Source organism: Monodon monoceros, unplaced genomic scaffold, assembly GCF_005190385.1.
Source record: "Monodon monoceros isolate NGI ecotype Baffin Bay Population unplaced genomic scaffold, NGI_Narwhal_1 Super_Scaffold_15, whole genome shotgun sequence".
Lineage (NCBI taxonomy): Eukaryota > Metazoa > Chordata > Mammalia > Artiodactyla > Monodontidae > Monodon > Monodon monoceros.
The window spans coordinates 37,909,862-37,931,308 of NW_021703771.1; the positions used below are offsets into that span (position 1 = coordinate 37,909,862).

Sequence of the window (21,447 nt, forward strand, 5' to 3'; positions counted from 1 at the left end):
TTGAGGAAACTCCCCATTCCTACATCTACCTATACCTGCTCACTCCCTAGGTATGGAAGCTAGAGTTCTCTGCTACACCTAGGAAGGGCTCATTTCTCTCTGGAATATAGTTAATCAAGGTTTCTTTGCATCTATCATTTTTTGCTAGTCCCATTGAAAAGTATGGGTTTTATTTTTCTAAGTTTTTCTTGTTGCTTCCCATGTCCAAAAATATTTCACATTTTTTTACATCCTAACTGGAAGTAGAAGCCTCTAGGTATTCTTGCACATGCAAAGACAGTTTCCAGAAGTATATGCTATTACAAGGCTAAAGACTGAGAAGTGTGGAATGAGAGTGAGCACATAAGTGGGTAAAGAGAGACATTTTTACTTTTTACTATGATCTTTGTTAATTCATTCATTTAGTCAGCAACTGTTTATTGAGCACCTACTATATGCCAGTGTTCTGGGCACTAAGGATATAGTATGAACAACAACAAAGTCACTGCTCTCATGGAACTTATATTCTAATGGGGAGAGACAGGCAATAAACAAACAAATAAACGAATATGTTATAAGCTAAGTGATGATAAATGCTATAAGAATAAATTAGGTTAAGGGGGATAAAGCCTGATGGCAATGAGGGTGCTTTTTTATATTGATGGCCTGGGAAGGCCTCTCTCATCAAGGGATACTTGAGCAGAGACCTCAGGGAACTTGGAGAATGAGCCATGGGGATATGTGAATGAAGAGGGTTCCAAGCAGAGAAAACAGCAAGTTCCAAGCCCTGTGGTGGGTATGTACTTGGGTGTTCCAGGACAGTATGGAGGCCAGGATATTAGGCGTAGACTGTCTGAGGGGAGGGATGGGAGATGAGGTGAGAGAGAGAATAAGGGACCAGAGACTGTAGTACCCCGTAGGCCACTTATGAGTGTTGGTTTTTTCTCTGAGATGCAGAACCACCAGACGTTTCCAAGCCAGAGAAATAATGTGACTCGCTCTGGCTGCTGTGGAGAGCACAGCTATGTGAATTCTGTACCAATTTACTAATTTTCATTTTAAACATGAACATGCGTGTGTTCAACTTGTATATCTTGAAAAAATAATTTAAAATAAGTAAATAACCCTCAACAGCCTGCTACAAAGTTAAGTCCTGGCAGACTGCCCACCATTGCTTGAGATCAGGTCCCCTGAGAAGGCAAGATGGGGTCCAGGGCTTTGCTTCTCAAGTTTCATTTCAGCCTTACAGATGCAGGACACCCAGAGGGGAGTCCAGAGGAGACAGAGAAAATGGGGGCCAGATTCAAATTGCAATATGTTGTTTAAGCATCCAAGTAGACTTACTATTGGAATCCAAACACAGTATTTTATACCTATGTATATGTGTGTGCACACACACAGACACATACAACCTTTAATTTTAAGAATTGGCTAGCCCTCCAAATTCCTCCTGCTAGCAGAGGATATTATCCAGTTGTCCCAATTTTTTTGCAGCCCTTGAAAGGAAAAAGTGTGAAAAAACTGGGGTCGTCGAGGCAGCCCAGAGCCGAGCTGGATACGCGGCCCTTACCTGGGAAGAGGCCCTGCTCTCATCCCGGCCTGAGGCGTGAGACCAGCACCGGTCATCTGAGTGGGGTGGGGTTCAAGTTCATCTCTCCCCCTCATCCCATTCACGAATGCCTTCTATGTTTGCCAGACGAACCACACCCCCGTACCTGCTGCCCTCACATGCCCTGGCTCTTGCTGGCACACATGGGAGGTGTGCAAGCAAGCAGGACGAAGCCTGCTCCACTGCTGGACATGACTGATTGCAAATTCTTCCTAATCTTGAGCTCAACCTTGCCTCCCAGAAACTTCTCTCCCCGGCCCTAGTTCTATGTCTGGATTTACATGGGGAAGTCCACTTTCCCCTCCATACGGAAGACTAATTCTTTATGTTTCTAGAGGATCATGGTGAGACTCACACCTTCAGCCTGCCTTTCTCATCTTGCCTCTCTCCATTCCAGACCCAGGACAGGCTCCCCCTAATCCACAGACAGACTGTCTTGCACATACTGTTCAGCCTGCTGGAATCCCTTCCCACCTCCCTTCTCTGTCCAGCACACTCAAAGTCATCCTTCCAGATGGTTCCAAGGGCATTTTCTTGGCAAGACTCCCTACCCTGTCCAACAGTGAGGACCCATGGCGCTTTGTGGGAATTCCTCTTACAGCTGGCCTCTAAGTGCCTGGGAATGAGTGATGTGAAGTTTCACATATGTGGTGAGCTGTTTTATAGGCCCTCAGATCTAAGAGCACATGGTAGCTATAATATTCGCAATCAGACCTGATGAGAAATCAGCCTGGTTCTGAAATCACGTGGAGAAGGCCACGGTTATGAGTTCTTGATCTATAGATTTCTGTCAGCCTCAGAAGAATGTCTAAGGAGACATTCCTTTTCTTTTCCTTCCTCATTGAACAAAATAAGATTTATCACGGGGCCAGGTGATACCACAGAGAGTCCTATGCCTACCACCTTCTCTACTTCTCCCGGGCAGCTTTCAGCTTAGAGGGCCCCTTGTCAACTCAGAAGGACAAACAATCAAAAAGAGATTTTGTCCTAATAAAATCTGTGAACAGGGGCTCAGTTGACAATCCATGTGCTAAATGACAGTATCATATCAGCTTCAATTTATTGCACACTCCCTGTGGCCAGGCAATATGCTAAGTGTTATACCCATCTTACCTCATTTGCTCCCCATAGCTACCTGTGATATAGGTGTTCATGTCTGTAGAGCAACGGGCCCACCAGAGGTCAATATTAAGGAGCAGACCCACCCAGCTGTGCCCTGGATGGTGGTTACTGGGTCTCACTGCTAGTGGACAAGTAGAAACCAATTAGTGATGTTACGTTTGTTTGTAATCAGTGAACTTGTCAAATAATTACTGAGCCCCTCTGATGGGTGAGACACATGGAGTAACTTACTCTGGCCATGCAGATAGACAAAGTCAGGTCCACTAGCACCAGAAGTGGGTCTCCTGCCCTTCAAGGACCACCTCCTCCAGGAAGCCTCCCTGTCTTCCTCCAGTTCTTGTTCTTTCTCTTAGAGGGCCATTCAGGTCTGCACCTCAATCCCCTGCTCCCTTAGGTCGGAGATTATCTATTCTGTGTGTGTGCGTGCGCGCACGTGCGTGCACGCACACACAATTATGTCTTCTCCTCACTTAGGGCAAACTCTGAGGACAGCTGCTGCCTCGCACTCAAGGCTCTGTGATGCAGCACTGGTGTCCGAGCAGCCCAGGGTTTGAATCCCAGCCCTGCCACTGCCTCTTCTCATCTCTGATTCAGCCATCTCCAAGGCCAAATCTCTGACCTGAGGGCAGTTGCCATATCTTTCTCTTGGTTCCTGGCTCTTTGCCCATGTGGTGCTGGTAGCTGGACGAAGCCTTGAGCTCCGCCCTGTAAGAATCCTCCAGCCTGTCTGATGGCAAAGAACTGGCTTCCCCTGGCTTAGGGCTCAGGTGCTCCTGTGTGATAATCGATAAATCACTGGCAGCCAGAGAACGTACATCAGCAACAGGGGAGGGAGAGGAGGGAAATTTAAATGAGTCTTAGGGGATTGGAAAATTATTTGGTGAAATGTTCCTAAGCTTTTTCTACTTAATACCCATAAATTTCAGGGGCCATGTGCACTAACAGCTTTTGATTTATGATGTCTGTATTCTTGCACTGTTTATGCCAAATTATGAAAAGGCAGCAAGACTCAAAAGAACCTTTTAAAAATGCTTTGGGACCCATCATGGGGTCGAGCCATTTATGTCAATCTTTGCCACTACTTGGTTAAAACAAGGGCTCTGGGTGCTGACAGCTGAGTAGCTAATTGGTGTTGGACCCCAGCCCACCAGGAGTCCTCTTCTTAGAAACTTTTTCCTCCCTTCCTCCAGACCCCTGCTTCGGGTAAAACCTTTTAATGGCTGCTGAGGGCAAGGAGGAAAGCTCACCTTGGGTGAACTTCGTGGGGCCAGGTCTCACTCAGCTGCCACAGCACAGAAATATTCCCAAGACCCCTAATTAAAATGCCTACAGTCAACCAATATGCTCCTGCTTCATTGCCCAGGGGTTGCAAAGCTCCCTGCTAATGCTGAACACTAACTAAACGCTGTGTCAGCCTTTCTTGTCCCATTACAATGTTATTGTCATATTTATTAGCACAATTCCCTGTTGGACAGTGGTTGGAATATCTGAAAAGTGAGTTAAGCACTCTCCTTGGCTAGATGGGGAAAGTGCTTGGCCATTTTGGCCATTTCCCTGAACACACATCAACTTTGCAATTTATGCTCACAGCAACTCCCTGCCAAAGACAAGCCGCCCTGCCCTGCCGGTGTTGCTGCACTGGAGGGGGAAGTTCTCGCAAACTGTAATTGTCTTGCATTCACGAAACTGTAAGATGACTAGGTTGTTGCCATTGTTTTTATTTCAAAGAACAGTTCTGTTACCTGTTTACTAAAATTTAACAACCTACAGAACTTCCATGAATTAATTACAGTGTGAGGGGAAAACAAACACAAACATCACCCACCACGTTGTTCCAAATCACTCCAGCCCAATTGCTTGATATTCGGAATTCAGTTTACTTTTGCACATCTCCCTCAATTACTCCCTCCTGTTTTGTCTGTCTGGCTGCCTGCTTCCGCACTCATCTGTGGGAGATGTATTTTACCCAGAGTAATAGAGAAGTTGGATGAGGAAAAAAGAAAACAAAAACAAAACCAAAAACCTCTTCGGGATGTTTGACAAGGAAGGAAAGACATGTCACTACTACAATTTTGTTCTTGGCCACAACAGGGATGTATATCCCGATACCTTTCTTCTTCCTCCTTGCCCACCAGAAAAATATTCTCAAGTCGTGCAGCAGGAGAAGGTTAAGGATCTAAATACTATATATAAAGTCTGTGTGGAGAATATGTGTGGAGAAGCAGGGTCAGGGGAGTGATATGTGAGCAATGTCTTAAAAGACACAGAATTTCATCACATGGAGAAGTGAGGGAAGACATGGGAAGAGAAAGTGAAAAAACACAGAGGCTTTGAGAATGTATGGGAAAGGGCAAAAGGCTCATATGGCCTTTTTCATTTCTATTTTTGCATATGTTTTACAATATGTATACTGCATTAATACAAGTGTATGTATATAATCTATGACTACACATATACTGGAAATGTGCGCTCAAGGAATTATTTGTGATGGAGAACACAGTCCAAACATTTGGCACCTATTGATGTAAGCAGTGGAGTCTATGTGAGATGTTTAAGCAGCTGAGTGCCTAGAGTGGATCCATGTGTTACAAAGGTAACCTTGCTGCAATGCACTAAGTGAGTGACGGGAGGAGGAACTAGGGAGGGGAGCAGGGCTGAAGCCCATGGTCCAGGAGAAGGGTGACAGTGAGAGCCTGAGCAAGGGCAATAGAGGGTGGAGGGAGAACCTGAAAGTGCAGGAACTCTTTTGGAAGTAGCATCAATTAGAACTTGGTTTCTAGTTGGAAGGCATGGGGTGAGGAGAGTTAGGGATTCTGAAACTGTTATCTTGGGTAGCTGAGGAAGCAGTGATCGCTTTCATGAAGTCAGAATAAAGGAGAAGGAGAGGATGTGGGGAAGGGAGCAAATAATGAGTCCAGTTTTGGAAATGTTGAGTTTAGGGTACCTGTGGAACATGTAGGTGGAGATGTCCATTAAAACAGTTGAAATTCCAACCTGGAAGTTGGGAAGCTAGCCAAGCAAGTCTTTGGGTGCATAACCCCCTCATGTAACCACCCATCCCCCTTTCTGTCCATACATCTCCTTCGATCCCTCCGGAAAACACAGGGAGCAGCTCCACGCCAGGCCCGCTGCTCTCGTGGTCCAGGGAAGGGGCGGCTAACAGACAGGCCATTCCTGGGCTGATAAGGCACTAGCCACTTCAAGCACGGCCTCTGTCCTGGAGGCTCACACAACAATCCTGATGCTACCACTATCAGCTGAGGAGCTCAAACACAAGGGCACTCATTCTCACTCCCCTCACTACAGCCCTCTTCACACTGCCTGCCACATCGGAGCCAAGAGCCACCGGAAATCTTCAGTCAGGGGCGTCAAGTGGTATGCAGATAAATAAAGTCACCCCAAAAGCCCCCAAGTAAGGCAGCTATCCCAGCGCTTTCCCTCAATGCCTGGACACCAACTGAAACCATGACAGGCCAGTCAAAGCCAATTCACACCACCAAATATGAGTGAGGAGAGTGCTTGAGTTATATGTTATAGCAATGTATTTTCAAACTTCTTCATGCACAACCATCACATATTGCCCATCCTCAAATCAGGGATTCTAGGAAAACTTTACAGGTTAACGTTGACAGTGGCTCTGGCCTGGGATTCAAGAATGCAAGCTCTCCATCCTAACCCTGCTACTGTCATAGACCCTGCAGCAAGGGCGCATCAGTCTCCTTGCAACGAAGCTTGTTAATCAGTGCACATGCATCCCAACATCAGTGTCAAAATTCAGGTCACAATAATTATTATTCATTTTCAACAGGTTAATCTCTCAAGAATAAGAGGGAACTCCCAGATTGAAGAGTTCAAGAAAATCTAGTTAAAGGGATGAAACTTAGATTAATTATTTTAACTTGAATAGAATCTGTATCCTCAAGACTCCCCCACCCAACTGGTGCACAAAGCATCTTAGGGTGTCTCCTAAGACATCCTAAGATGCCTTGTGTCCTACTGGGAGAGGTAGAATGCACAGTGGGAGCTGCGTCCACAGCATAAACTCTGAGGCGCTATCAGTACAACCCTCCTTGCTGAGTTCCATCAACTTCATGAACTTAGTGAACTTGTACCGCTGGGGGAAGAGGAGAGAGGGAGAGACTCCAGTTGACATTTAAAAAGAATTTGGAGACATCAGATCACCTCCTCTGCCCTGAGGAGAGAGTTGGAACCTTTGTGAGGTAGATCCCCCGGCCATCTGGAGTGGGTTCGACAGATATGTGACTGACCTAAAATTCAAAGAAATGTAGGTGTTTGCTAAGTCATGAGAGACCATCATGAGGCACATTTAGCATTGACAGTTTCCAAGGAAATAGATGAAAACTGTCAGTTGAAATCTTAAAACTGCTGTGCACTGAACTGTACGCCCCCAAAATTCATATGTTAAAGGCTTAACCCCCAATGTGATTATATTTGGAGAGGGCCTTTAAAGAGGTAATTAAGATTAAATGAGGTCATGAGTGTGGGAGCCTGATCCAATGGGACTGATGTCCTTACAAGAAGAGGGAGAGACACCAGGGGTACTCACGCACAGAGGAAAGGCTGTGTGAGGACACAGCAAAAAGGTAGCCATTTACAAGCCAAGGAAAGAGGCTTCAGGAGAAGTGAAACCACTAACACCTTGATCTTGGACTTCTAGCCTCCAGAACTGTGAGAAAATAAATTTCTGTTGTTTAAACCCCTCAGTTTCTGGTATTTTATTATGACAGCCCAAGCAGACTAACACAGGCACTATGAATATTTTCTTCTTTAGTACCAGAAAGAGATCACTGCTGTTTTCATCCTATAGATATATAATCAAAATAAATACAACTTGTTTTTGTGAACTTCCTTGTTTTCCTTATTGTATTGTTTGCTTCTTGTTGTTCCTCATGTTACTTCTGAATCAACCTCCCCCTACTCCTTTCTCTAGTCTGACCAGAACTCATCACTTCAGGGAGTGGAAGTTCCATCCCTCTCTCAGACATCGAAGATAGGGTGAAGACAATTACAGGCTCTGCTGATTTGCAGCACTTTGTGTAAATGAGGGCTGCCCAGAATGCCCCCAGTCAAAAGGCATCCTCCTGGAGAAAAAGATGTGTCTTCTTCAATCTCACTGAAGTGCCCACCACTGACTTTCTGTTCTGCTATGACACTAAGCCAAAGAGGTCAAAGAGATAAAAATGCTGCCCTAAATACTTTTAATTCCACTTCCAAGGGCAGTTTAGACACAAATTCACAGAGAGGGGACAGTGGGTAAGTGAAATTGATGGTGCTACATAGCATCATACAAACGAGCCCAGCCCAGAGGGGGACATGAAAATGTTCAGCTCCCTTCATGGTCATGAGACATGGACCTATCATAGCTCCTATGATGTCACATCGTATACATCACGTCTGAGCTCCTTGTCACCACTGAGCCAGGCTTCGCATTACATATTGAGACAGGGTGTCCAGTGACCCTGACTTCTGGGGCAGACATTCTCTCACCAGAGAACCAAGCTTGCTGTGACATACAATCCTGCGCAGGAGCTGGCAGGGAGCCCGAACGGCAGCTGCAGAACTGTGGGCAGCCCAAGGCACCGACAGCAAACATGGCAGCCAGCTGGGAGAGGCAGGGAACGGCCACTCCCAGGAAGTCAGCCAGAAGTCTGAAGGGTGGCTCAAACCTCACCAGAAGTAGAGTCACCAACAGGGACATTCTCTAAAAGCTGCTCTGATAGCCAAAGAATAACTCTTCCAGGAGACACTATGGGAAGGATTCAGAGAATCACAGTCTCTGTGGGTGAACTAAGCAATAACACCAAGGATTTCAGCTCCAAACCCTCAGACCAGAGATAGGGATGGCCTAGGGCACAGTGGAGCGCTTAGCAAACTTTGGATCCTTAGCTACAACCTTCGCAATATTTGTCATGTCTGATCACCTCCTATGATGGTTAATTTTAGGTGTCAACTTGACTGAACCGTGGGGTAACCAGATATTTGGTCAAACTCTATTCTAAGTGTATCTGTGAGGATGTTTTTGGATGAGATTAACATTTGACTCTGTAGACTGAGTAAAGCAGATTTGCCCTCTCTAATGTGGGTGGGGCTCATCCAGTCAGGTGAAGGCCTGAATAGAACATAAAGGCTGAGTAAGAGGGAACTCCTCCTGCCTGGTGGCCTTTGAGCTGGGACATCATTTTATTCCTGCCCTCAGACTTGAACTGAAACATCAACTCTTCTTGGTTCTCAAGTCTTCCAGCTTTCAGACTGGAACTACACCATTGGCTCTCCTGTATCTCCAGATTGCTGACCACAGATCGTGGAACTTCTCAGCCTCCATAATCATGGGAGCCAATTCCTTTTTTTTTTTTTTTTTGGCCGCTCCACATGGCTTGCAGAATCTTAGTTCCCCAGCCAGGGATTGAACCGGGCCCTCGGCAGTGAAAGCACCAAGTCCTAACCACTAGACCACCAGGGAATTCCCTGCCGACATCTTATAATAGATCTCTGTCTCTAACTGTCTGTCTATCTATCTATACTATTGGTTCTGTTTCTCTGGAGAACCCTAATAATACACCTCCTGTACCATATTTACTTAATACCTACTAAATCTTTAAATAGCTTATTTAAATAAATGCATTTTAAAATGCAACTTTGTCATATTGACAAGTTTAAATCAAATATTTTTGTTAAAAATATAAATATATAAGCTAACTGTAAAATTAAATACACACTTATTAAAATAATAGTTCCCCTGAAAACACACACTTCTGATGGTAACTGTATATGGCACAAAACTTCTGTCTCTCATTTCACTCCCTAGCAAATGGAGATCAACTATATTTTATAGTGAATTTTACCCTCCTTTCAAGTGGAAAATCCTTTCCTCTTAGGCATCAAAAGTAATACTCAATACACAATACAACAGAGAGAATGCCATTACTGTGTGCTTCAGTTATCTGTTGCTACACTTAAAACTACTCCAAGCTTTGGCTTATTATGTAGGTCTCACCGTTTTGTGGGTCAGGAATTCAGGAAAGGCTCAACTGGGCAGTTTGTCTCTGATCCTTGTGGCATCAGCTGGGGAGGCTGAGACAGGAAGATCCACTTCCAGGATGGTATCTTCACTCACATGTCTAGCGACTCCGTGTTTCATGCCTATTCCTCTCTCCCCTTGGTGTCTCATCCTCCAGCGCCTCTCCACAGAGCTTTGACTTCTCGTGGCCTGGTAGCCCTGGGGCAGTCACACTTCTTACGTGGCGGCTCAGTGCTCCAAGGGCGAGCATTTGGAGAGTCCCAGAGGTTCCTCCTGTCTGTCCTGGAACGTGACTTCCGCCACATCCTATGAGCCAAGGAAGTCACTTAGGACAGCCCAGAGTCAAAGAGAGGGAATTAGACTCCACAACTCCATGGTAGGAATGTCAAAGAATCTGTGCCGTCTTTATTCCTTCACCCCATTCTTATGTACTGAAGAAGGAGAAAGTCCTCAGACATGGCATTTCCACAACATGGATAAAAGTGTATCGTCTAAGAACTAAGGCAGGAGCCAGGTCACACGGGAGCAAAGGCATCAGTTTGAAGTCAGGCACACCTAGCTTTGACACCAGTTATACCACTTGCTGGGTGACCTTGAGTTTAAACTCACTGAATCTCGGGGGTGGGGGAGTGTTGTCTGTAAAGTGGAATAATGGTATGTTCCAGGGCTATTCTGTGGATACCTAGTTATAAGCCTTACTTTAGTCAGTAAGAGTTAATGCTTTTAAGCAAACCCAGAAAAGACTGATGATTTTACAAAGGTATTTTTAAAATACTGTATTTATGATAAAGCCTATTCATACACTGAAGGAGAATGAGACATGATACAAAGAGCCTTCTCACTTAGCTTAAAGCTGCAGTTTTTGGAGGAAATTCGCTAGCGAGCATCTTCTCAGAATGTCAAAGTTACCCCAAAATTCCTGCCATGATATTTGAGATGGCTCTGCTTAGTAATCATGTAGGGAGCTGGCAAAACAGAACCATCTTTTTTCTAAGCCATAATTAATCAGGTGTTTGGGGAGGGAGGAGAGAGTGAAATGCATGGCAGTTGGCATGCTCTGATCCACAGGTGTGGTGATCACACCCCTGCAGAGGGGCATTTTGGAAACGCGCTGGTCCAATGCAGGGGGCAAGGTGAGCATTACTGTACTTGGAGGGCAGAGACGAGGGACGCTGGGTGCACGCAGCTGTCGCACATAATGAAGCACTTGCTCACCGTATAGTCACGTAAGTGAAGACCTCGTTTTTCTGAATCTAGAACTAACTTCGTTTTGCGTGTAAACATAATGTATTTCTATTCAGCTATAATATTTCCAAGAATTCAATTAGTACATAAACCAAGGAAAGACTGTCTCTATTTTGTTCAGAATTCCAAGAGTTGTTTACCATTTTGGAAAATCATGTCACTGGCAGCAGCACAAGCTTGTGCTATCCAAGTCTCCAGTATCACTCGCCTGTTTTAGCTGCACTGGAGGTAGCAAATGTCAAGCACCTGATCATGTCACTGGCCTCCAGAGCCAGGCACCTGCACTGGAAGTAATTACAAATTACGCTGCCTTCGTTCCTCTTTGGATCTCAGGTATGACGTCATGCTGATTTTTCCTAAATTGTGGATGTGGGTGGGAAATTCACTTCAGGATTGTAAACAGGGCATTAAAAATATTTGTAATAAAAATGAGGGTTGAGTGTGACAGGCCTGAGAATCCACTGCTTTAAAAGAAGTTTGTGTGGATCAAAAATGCCTTTCCAAGTGGAAACACCAAGGAATCATTTCCTTTCTGGAACCTGCTGGACCTAGGAGCAGCCCAGCCAGGCCAAGGAGGAGCAGCTGGCGTTGAGGCATGAAAGAACTCTTTCTCTTCAGCCCTCACAGGTGAAAAGACAGGGATGCTTCATCAGCTTTTCAAAACTTAAGGCAAGACTCAGCAGACTTCACGTGGCCATGTGACACACGACAAGTTAAGCCTCAGTTTCCTTATCTGTGTAATGGAGATAAAAATAGCCCCTCCCCTGTTGACTTCCTATGTGGATTAAATCCAACAAATGAGATAAAGCATGATTAGTGCTTCCCTCAGCACCCCTGAGCATACAGTGCTCAATAAATGGAAACATGAATTTATTACTGAGACAGGCTGGGACCTGGGACCTGGAACCCTTTGCTGCAGTGCTTGCACCCGGACAAATGTCTCCTGAAGCAACAAAATACAAAGAAACTATAAGGGACTAAAAATAGCTGTGTGCATGTGCAGTTGGGGCAAATCATGGACCAAAAGACCAAAAACCCAACTGCCACTTCTGAAGAGCCAGGAGCAAAAGAAAGGTGTTGGGAGCAAAAGCAGGGTACTGCACATGCCCCCTGCACACAACACCACCAAAGGGGTGGGCAAACCACCTAAGCTACCCCTCCAGCCTGACCCCTGGACACACCCCTTACCCTCACCCCATATAAGGAACCAGCTGGCTTGCCCTCAGGAAGCGAGCAAGTGAGCAAGGGAAACTGTTACTTGTCCTTGCTCCCTCCTGCTGCAGCAGGGGCCCCAATAAAGCCTTGCCTGAATTTCTTGTCTAGCCTCTGATCAATTTCCATTGATTAAGGAGGCTAAGAACCCTCGTTGGTAACATTGCTGTTCACATGGCACTTTACAGTTTATAATGCTCTTTTCTATATACTGTCTCCTTTGAACTTTATATACATTATCCCAAGTAATCTTCCCAACTTCTGAAATATTATATCCTATGATCTAGTAAAGTAGGGGTAACACCAAAGAGTGTGCATGCCCTTTCCACAACACTATGCTGCTTCCACCCATGCCGACACTATTCATTTACTCGTTCATTCATTCATTCAACAAATATTTACTGAGCACTTGCCATAGTCAAGGCACTGGGCCTCAGCAGTGGGGACTAACAGGAATACCATCCCTGGGAGGAGGGGACGTTCAGGGCGGCCCAGAGTTGCCACGATAGTTGAACTGGGTCACACTGGTAGCCACTCAAAATCCATGCTGCTCCATTCAGATTTATTATGTGAAGCTCTGAGGACAAAAGAACACCTTCACAGGAGGAAGAATTTACTGGAGGAAGAAGCCGAGGGAACTTCTGGGGGAAAGATTCCCTTGCTAACAATTGGAGCTTCCAACAATGGAAGGGGCAGCCCCTTGAGGGTGTGGGCTGCATCCTTTGCAGACACTAGGGGAGAGATTGAGGCTGCCCTGGGAGGGAGGCCTTCAAAACCCATTCAGTTAAAGAATCTGGGAATCACTTAGAGATCACTTCTCAGAGTAGGGGTTTTTACTTTTAACTCTTCCCTTCAAATGTCAGATGTTTTTCCCTTAACCTCATTATTTAGGTTATTACTTTAACCTTCCAGCTTCCACAGAGGGGTGACCTGGCTAGAAAATGGTCTGGGACTTAAGTGGATCCATGGTCCCAGTGTAAATTGTTCTTATCCTGTCCCAAATCCGTATTCTCAGGGATGAAAAACAAAACCCCCTGGAAACTGATAATCAGTCTACCAAGTACACAAGCAGAATACGTGAAATCTCAAACAAAGGGCAGCCTGGGACTGCTTAATTTTGCCCAGGAAGCCACGTAACTGTCCACTGTTAGAAATCTACAAAGACTGCCTAAGTCTTTGGTCCCATGGAAATATTTTTTCCTCAGGCATGAAAATGCCAAATGTAATCATAAAAGCAGTGGCCTAACAGAAATAGATTTTTTAAATGATTATACTTCCCATTTATTCCACCCTACTCTGGTCTCAAGCCAACGAATAAGAACTTAATTTCTCCACACTTGACCCTAGCAGATTTGGGCTGCTTCCAGGGAAACGTGTGTAAAAGACAAACATTTCTGAATGTGCTTTTTCTTTGCTCTGCTATCAGAGAACTTTTAGGTCCTTTATTCTTTAATAGGTTCATGCCAAAAGGCTTCTTACTAAAAGGAGGGCAATAGAAAGAAAGGGCCAGTCCATTATAGCATCACATATCTTTGGCCTCCACACATCGTCACACACCATTGCATCCCAACTTCAGTTTCTGACTTCAGTTCCCTGGAGACAGTTTATATTCACCTGGTTTCATTAATACAATACACATTTGTACTGTGCTAAATACTTAGTATTAATTACATTACAAACACTCAATACAAGGGCTATATTTTCACACTGTAGGCGGTGATTTCAGGCATTAGAGCCAGTTGTTTTTTTTTTTTCTTCTTCTCATTGTTTCTATGCTTAATTTGTGCACCAAAATTTAAAGCTTTCTACAGCTTTCCACTTGAAGCATCTTTGCAAATGAGGTCTTAAAGTGATATAATCAAACATGCTTGAGTATCTTTTGGCATCTGTAAGGGGGAATTCTCAGTAGAAGTGGGAATGCACTGATGGCTATTGGATTGACTCCCAAATTTCATGGCAAAGTCCCCTAGCATAGGCAACAAGGGCAACAGTATGAATAAAACCAGTGACCACAGGTTTCTCAGGACTGAAAAATGACAAAACTCTATTCCCACTGTGAAGTTCTTTCCTGATCAATAAACCCAATGCCTCACCCAATGTTTCTGAGTTATTCACTTTAGGTAAATAGCATATCTTAAAAGCTAATTGTTTGATTAAGCCTTGGCATCATCATAATTTCCCAATAGTGAGAGCACTGAATCATAAAGGCTGTGAAGGAAAGAGGTCAGCCTCTTTTCTGGAAGGCCACAAAGAATGAGAATGATTCCTATTGGCTTGTAATAGTTTAGAAATGGCTAGGCCCAAAGGAATTAAGTAACACAACCTCCAAATCCTGGCTCCAAAACAAAAAGTGTGAATGCCCCGAAGTTGGTTTTCACCTTGGGTTTTTCTCCTCAATTCTTCTTTTTTTCTTTTACCAAGGCCCTGTCAAAACGGTCACACATGGCCGCTCTAAGTGTTAACATCAGTCTGGTGAGAGGGCTCAGGGCCTGCCTCCGGACACCAGAGAAAAACACACTCCTTGGCGTTCCACCCTGGTTTTCTCATCAGAATGATGATGTCCCAGGATGACTTGTGGACAAATGAGAAAGGAAACATAGAAAATCTCTCCTTCCAAAAAAAAACGAACGACCCATAAAGCTCTGTGAGCTGACAGCCTTGTGCTACTGTTGGCTATTACTGAATCCTTTCTGAACTGCACCAGGGGATATAGGAGGGAGGGTGATGCCCAAGTCCTCATTGGAAGAGGGATGGAATAGGCTCTCTCCTCTGGGTTTTATCTTGTTCAGTGCCATTTTCCCCGGGCTGGACTAGGACCTAACCAGAGTAATTCTTTGCTCTGCCCAGATCAGCATTTGCTCCCAAGTTTAGTGCCCACCTTCATGAAAGGCTGTATATTTCTTTAGAATGAATTTCAGCCATATGTGTGTGTTTTGAAAGAACTGGGGCTTTTGCTCTAGAATGGTCAGCACAGAGAGACAAAAAGGGCAAAGTCTTTTGTTACCAAATATTCAGCTCACAAAAGTTGAGTCACCATCACAGGGCTAACCAGACAACGTCACCACCTTTCAAAGCACAGCGTTGACGCTATTTTTCCCTGGCACATTAATTTTCTCACAACAGCCAACTTCACTCCTCTGTTTCTGCACTGAATGCCCTCTGGAGACAGTAAGGCCACCACTCCTCAGTCCAGCCCCTTCCCCAAAGGGCTCAAAGGAGTGTGCAATCCTTCCTAAAAAGCAGCAACACTGGGACCAAGTTCCATTTATGTGATCAATAAATGAAGCTGATGAAAAAGAATGCACACCTGCCTCCCCACAAATAAAAATTTAGGGAGAACGTGTCTGAGTTTGTAGGAGAGTAAAGAGGCGTTTATACAGTTTGGTGCCACCAGATTCTCTCTAAATCACAACTGGTCAAACAGTAACAAGAGCAATCCCAGGGAAACCCGCAACGTGTATCTCGGAATATACTCCTGTTACTCCAGGTGTCACATAGACTGAGTGGAATGACTTTTCAGCCTAATGCAAAGTGAGGATTGCCACTGGGTAATAAACTCCTTTCTGTCCTCAAATAATCACTGCAAGAAGCAGTGATAGTTCACGAAGTAATCACTTCAAGAAGCAAGAGGTGTTTTATCTCCTTAGTGGTGGCAAAGTGCCACTTCAGATTGAAAAATGCTGATTTATTCCAGAATGCAGAAATCCTGCTGGCTGTTCGTCTCCATCCCCCGCTCCTGAAGGCAGCGATGTTCTTGACTGTGTCAGAACTGCCAGGTTAACCCAGCAGGAAGTTTTGTCTCCAGGTCTATTATTAGCTGAGAGAAGCAACAGCTCACCAACGCTAACATTTGAAGAACCCAGAGGGTGGAGAGAGAGGTCTGACTCCTGGAAGGAGTGATTTGCACACATCGCCACTTGCCTTCCAGCTGCTGTGGCCAAATAGCAGCGTCTCTCCTCAGGCTGCCCCTGAATGCCACCCACAAGTGACCAACAGCACTGGAGAGTGGGGCACGGGGGTTTTGCTGTGGAGCAGGCTGCTCTGAACTGCCCAGAGCTCCTCTACCTCCTCAGACATTTATACACATAGGTCAGAATAAGCCAAACTGCAAACAGCCCCGAGCACGTCTCAAATGGCCTGCAGCTCCTCTTTGAGCCTCAGTCTGAATCTCAGCATCTGACAACCCCAGGGTGAGAGTCTGAAGACATATTAAGGAACGAACCCTTGCCAGAACTGAAGCCTAGATGAGCGCAACAATGAAAAACACTTAGAACCTCGTGGGCTCACAGCCAAACACTCGAGCTTGGTTTGAACGTACCGACGAATGCAGGATTCGCCACAGCGATTTACAGCAGAGATTTACAGCAGAGACTAGCATGTGGCGCTCCTGCAAATGCAGAGGTTTTGGGGGGAAAGGTAGAAAAGGAAAATGAAGAAAGAGAAAGCGACAGATGCAAATGCAATCCAAACACTCCGAGTCACTCATTCAACCTCAGAAATTTTACAATTTGAGTGATCCTAATGGTCTTTGAAGCACATTGGAAAATGTCACAATAGATGTTTGAATTAAAATCCAGTAGGTCTGCCAAAAGACCAATTGTTAAAAATTGGCAAGATTCCAGAGAACTTACTAGGCTGCCGACTGCCCGGGGCTGAGAGAATTGCTAATTCCAGAGAAAGTTAATTATCACCTTATTGATAAAGGGGTAATTTTTAAAGCTTATGGTGTGGCTTTTGTGACTCAATTAAAATTTAGAGTACTTTACTAGACACAGTGGTGGCTTCTGTTACATTATATAGTATAAAACCATTTGATTTTTCTCCCAGGGGCTGTTTTTTATCCCCCTCGCCTCTCCTCACCTGTCTGCATTTGAAGGCAACAAAAACATTAAAAACATGTAAATCTCAAACTAGTCTTTTGAGAGATTGCAGGATTAAGAAGTAAGGTGTCCAGGAGACACTTAAACAAAGCTCTCTCCTCAAAATGTCAGATTTGTCCACCGAAATTAAGAATCACATGTGCTCACACCAAAAGGGACTGCTTTCACAAACTTCACTTCCAAACTGTGAGACCTAATTTTATGCCCTTTGTTAATTTGATGGGAAAAGAGTCTTTCCTCATCTCTTTTCCCTTCTCTTCCACACCATCTGCAAATAAAAGCAGAGGCTCCGTGGAAGAAAAGCCCCACGGAAAGAAACTGGAGGTGCTTGGGCTGTCAAGCTCCCAGGCAGTGTCGCCTCCTGCTCTCTCCAGGACGTGTTGATCGGGGTAAGCACGCCGGGCCACCTGGCGTCAGTGTGACGCTGCGACTTCCATGGGTACAGACTCGGGAGGAACCTCGTCCCGCAGAGCCCTGCCCAGGGCCCCAGGGAGCCAGTTCTGACCTCCACCCCACCTCTGCCTGCCAGGACCCCGTGTTCGCTCTAAAGTGTCTTCAGGAGCGAGTGAATGTGTGTGATGTGTCAGCCAGCCACGCCGAACTGCAGACCTCCAAAACACTCTAAACTATAACTTCCCACGTGTGCGTAAAGATTATTTCTCTCTGAGCATTCCTTGTTTTGATTTAAGGGCACTTCAGCAATGTTTCCTTAAACTTGTTTAAATATTTAAGATCCAAAATTTAGATTAAAAAAATACATAAAAGCCACCACAATATGAGAGGTTTCTGCTTGTGATTTTTCACATCATTTAAAGTTTAAAAATTTCTAAAAATTCTATCTTTGTACTCTGGGGCATCGCTTGAATTTTATAATAAGCAAATGTTATTTCACATTTTAAAAGTCATTATTCTTTCAAATTTTCAATATAAAAGTTTTACAGCAGAGACAGTACCTGGGGCTGGCTTGTGTTCTAACAGCTGGTCTGCTTGTCTTACCTGCTGTTGGAGGAGTACCTGCGACCCCAGCCCACAGAAGCCAAGAACTAGAAAGTGAAACTGCTTCTGCTGGTTTCACTTGCCTCAAAAACACACTACCAAAAGCAGATAAATGACCCAAAGCAATTTACTCTTGTATCTCTTATTGCTTTCTTTCTATTATTGTTCATTTACTTGTCAGTTTTTTTTATTCTTGCTGTTGTCATGGTTTTGGGGGGGTGGGTCTTGGCAGCAAAACAGAAGTCATTTTAGTGGCATAGGGAAGAAATTTCAACACGTTAAACATAAAAGAACTGGGTGTTTGCGGAATTTTCACTTTTCTTATAATTCCACAAAACAAGCAGACATAAATTAGTTACCAAAATATTACACAGCCTCTCCACACACACAACGATAAAGAAACCACATTCATATTTTTTTAAATATCTGTCACAAATATGTTTGAAAGGTAGATTGTGAAGCCACCAGACAACTTCCCTAAAACTGAAGGCGCTACATTCACATTTTATCTGAGTTTAGATGATTCACTACTGCTTTTCTAGGTAATCTTCACCGAGCGCCGTTGCTCAAATACCTGCTTCATTTTTTCGGGCTAGTTCTACCAAGCAACACAAAAAAATGCTGCACATGAATATTGCACTCCTAGGTAGTTTACTTTTCCACACTATAAATTCCTTCATAGTTATTTTTATGCTTTCACTCCAAATATCCTATCATATATATATATATATTTTTTTTTAAGTCTTGAGGAAAAAAAAAGCAACTATGTTTCTCACTCTTCAAAAATGGTTCCTCTGGTTGAAAAGGAAGAAAAACACAGTATACAACAAACATCTGGTTTCTGAAGTGATTGGATTACTTTCTCAAATACCGTAATTTCTGAGACCAACCAAAAAAGCCACTTTCTCAGGAAGCTACTGATTGTCGGACCCACTCGAGTATCATCACAGAATCCAGCGCCTCCTCTCCTTCACTCTCCTTCACCATTACAGGTAATGGAAAGAACTTTTGAGCACCTCAACCATCAATCTAATGACCACCTGCAGCCTGCACCTCACCCTCATCCACTGCCCTATCCTGCTCAGCAAGCAATCACACCCCTGGATTCAAGTCACACAAAGCCCTACCTGGGAAGGAAGTGACTCTGTATTTGAACTTGGGAAAACTGCTTCTGACACTGCATAGTCACCTGGTTTTTATCCCCAAAACTAACCAATACCAGCAACTAGCAATAAATAGTATTCTCATCTATCCTGGTAAATTAGGAGAAACTAGTACAAAGACATAAAAAAATATTCCATCTGAGATATAAAAAACAAAATTCAATTTTAAAAACCACTCTTACATGTTCACAACATACTGATTATAAAAATTAAATTTTAGGTAAATATTTTTATCCCAAGACATACTACAATTTTTTAAATTAAAAAACAGAACAAAGCAAAGTGAAATCATCATGCCAAAAAAAAAAACTAACCAATTATTTGAGTGCACATTTGGGAAAAAAAATAACTTTCTACATATTCAAATGCAGAGTGAAAGAGTAGTATATGTACCCCAGATTGATAAACTATATAATTCTATACTATGTCTTCCCCTCTGAGATCTGGTCAAGAAATCAAACACTGTATTTTAAGTAGGAGGAACTAAAGTTTACCTGCCTGCCTCAGCGGTTTTAGTGCAGGACACTCGTGGATTGCCGTAAATGTAGGCATGCAATCCAGAAGAACTGAAACAGGTAATCTGTTATGCTTATAGTGAAAAGAGAAGGATCCCATGTCAACGGCACACCCTCCGATTGTGCATCTCCCTTACCTACAGCTCGTTCACCAGAGCCCTGATCAGGTTCTTTACCAGGCCGGGAATGTTGACTCAGAAGACAGATGACTTTCAGTACATGCAAACCGAGTATTGCAAAAGCTAATCTTCCACCCGTGTGTTAATAGTTCACAGTTAGTCTCCAGCAGCCCTGCTCTCCGGCTGCAAACATCTCATTAGACTAATGCATTCAGCACAGGCAGAAAACTCGATTTACCATAGCTACAGCAATGAATTTCCATTACGATGACAGCTTCAACCACATCATGTCCAGAAAACCAGCCAACCACTGGCTCTTAAAGAACACACACATTTTACATGCAGAAAACGAGGCGCGCAAGTATGTGTGTGTGTGTGTGTGTGTGTGTGTGTGTGTGTTGTGTTTCCTTCCTTTTAGCAGCCCAACTAACAGAAATGTGCAGTGTAGCTTTTTGCTGACACGAGCTGCAAGGTAATGACACTTTTGCTTCTTTGGTAGTTACGTCCTTGTAATAACCTGAATTATGTCACAATTGTCAGAACGGGTGTTTCCAACATTTCGTTTTTCATTACCCCTCCTATGTTGCCATAGAAACCAGACTGTAACATCATCTCTTTGTCCCAGTCCTGCAGCAGTGTGCCAGCACCGGGCTTATAAGATACTGGTGATCTGAAGGAGTGAATGCTTGACTTTGAACAAATAAAATAAAAAGAATTATTCTAATGACATCGTTGTTCAGGAGAGACTGTGTGTTTGCCAGAGGAGTGTGCCTATACAGGTGAGCACACCATGCTCACACGTACTGAGTCTACAGCTGCATACAACACATATGGTTAGTTCTTCTACACAGGGCACTGACTTGGGCTCCAGATCTGTGTGTAAGTGCAGAAGCGTAAACATGGTTTACACTCATAAACATGGTCGGGTCCTGCATGAGGCAGAATGGTCCTCACATGGGATAAGGGCTACTATTCATCCTCCATGCCCTATTGTCTTCTCTGTGGCAAATCAATTTATAGTGGTAAAGGGACTTTTTCTTCTTTTTTTTTGTAAAGTGGAGCAAGGCTCCCAATTGCCCATTTCATTCACCCCATTCTGGCATTTTATTCCCAAGTATTTCCTACAAGATGAAACATCCATTTAATATGTGACCACCTGCAAGCTTATTCCTGGGGGTGAACAACAAGCAAATTTAGCCAGGACTAAACATCTACCAGGAATAATTAAGGTTTAGGCCACAACTTGGACAGTTACTGAGAACGAAAAAAATGAAATTACAATTTGAGGTTTTTCCAAATACATATACAGAGTCACAAAAGAAAGAAATAAGAAACCTCTCTCCTCAAATTATAAACATAGAAAAAAATTAAATTTTTTTGAAGTCAAAGCATTGTACTTATTGAACTTCAATTCACCACTTAATCATCTAATTTTGTTGTTTTGTTTTGTGTGGGAAAAGGCAAGTTTGGTAGTTTTTCATTTTGCTCATTTAATATAAGTTCATTTCATTAAAGGAGGAGGAGGAGAGGAGGGAGGGAGGGGAAGACGAGGAGGAAGGAAAACAGGA

The 21,447-nt window shown here is 43.9% G+C and overlaps 1 protein-coding gene across 4 annotated transcripts in view; it reads right to left on the minus strand.

Annotated features, from left to right (window-relative positions):
* The window catches only part of SCML4 (Scm polycomb group protein like 4), a 113,046-nt gene extending 92,898 nt beyond the window's left edge, over positions 1-20,148 (minus strand). For 2 of the 4 annotated variants that reach the window (XM_029223631.1, XM_029223636.1), the window contains exon 1: positions 19,898-20,055. Coding sequence is in view for 1 of the 4 variants with exons in the window: in XM_029223632.1 (XP_029079465.1) it covers positions 20,118-20,120 (3 nt within the window). In the remaining 3 variants the exon portion in view is untranslated. Of the gene's footprint in view, positions 1-19,897; positions 20,093-20,117 lie in introns of those variants that run through there. The other 2 variants (XM_029223632.1, XM_029223633.1) reach the window with 2 other exon arrangements.
* Positions 20,149-21,447: the final 1,299 nt, after the last annotated feature.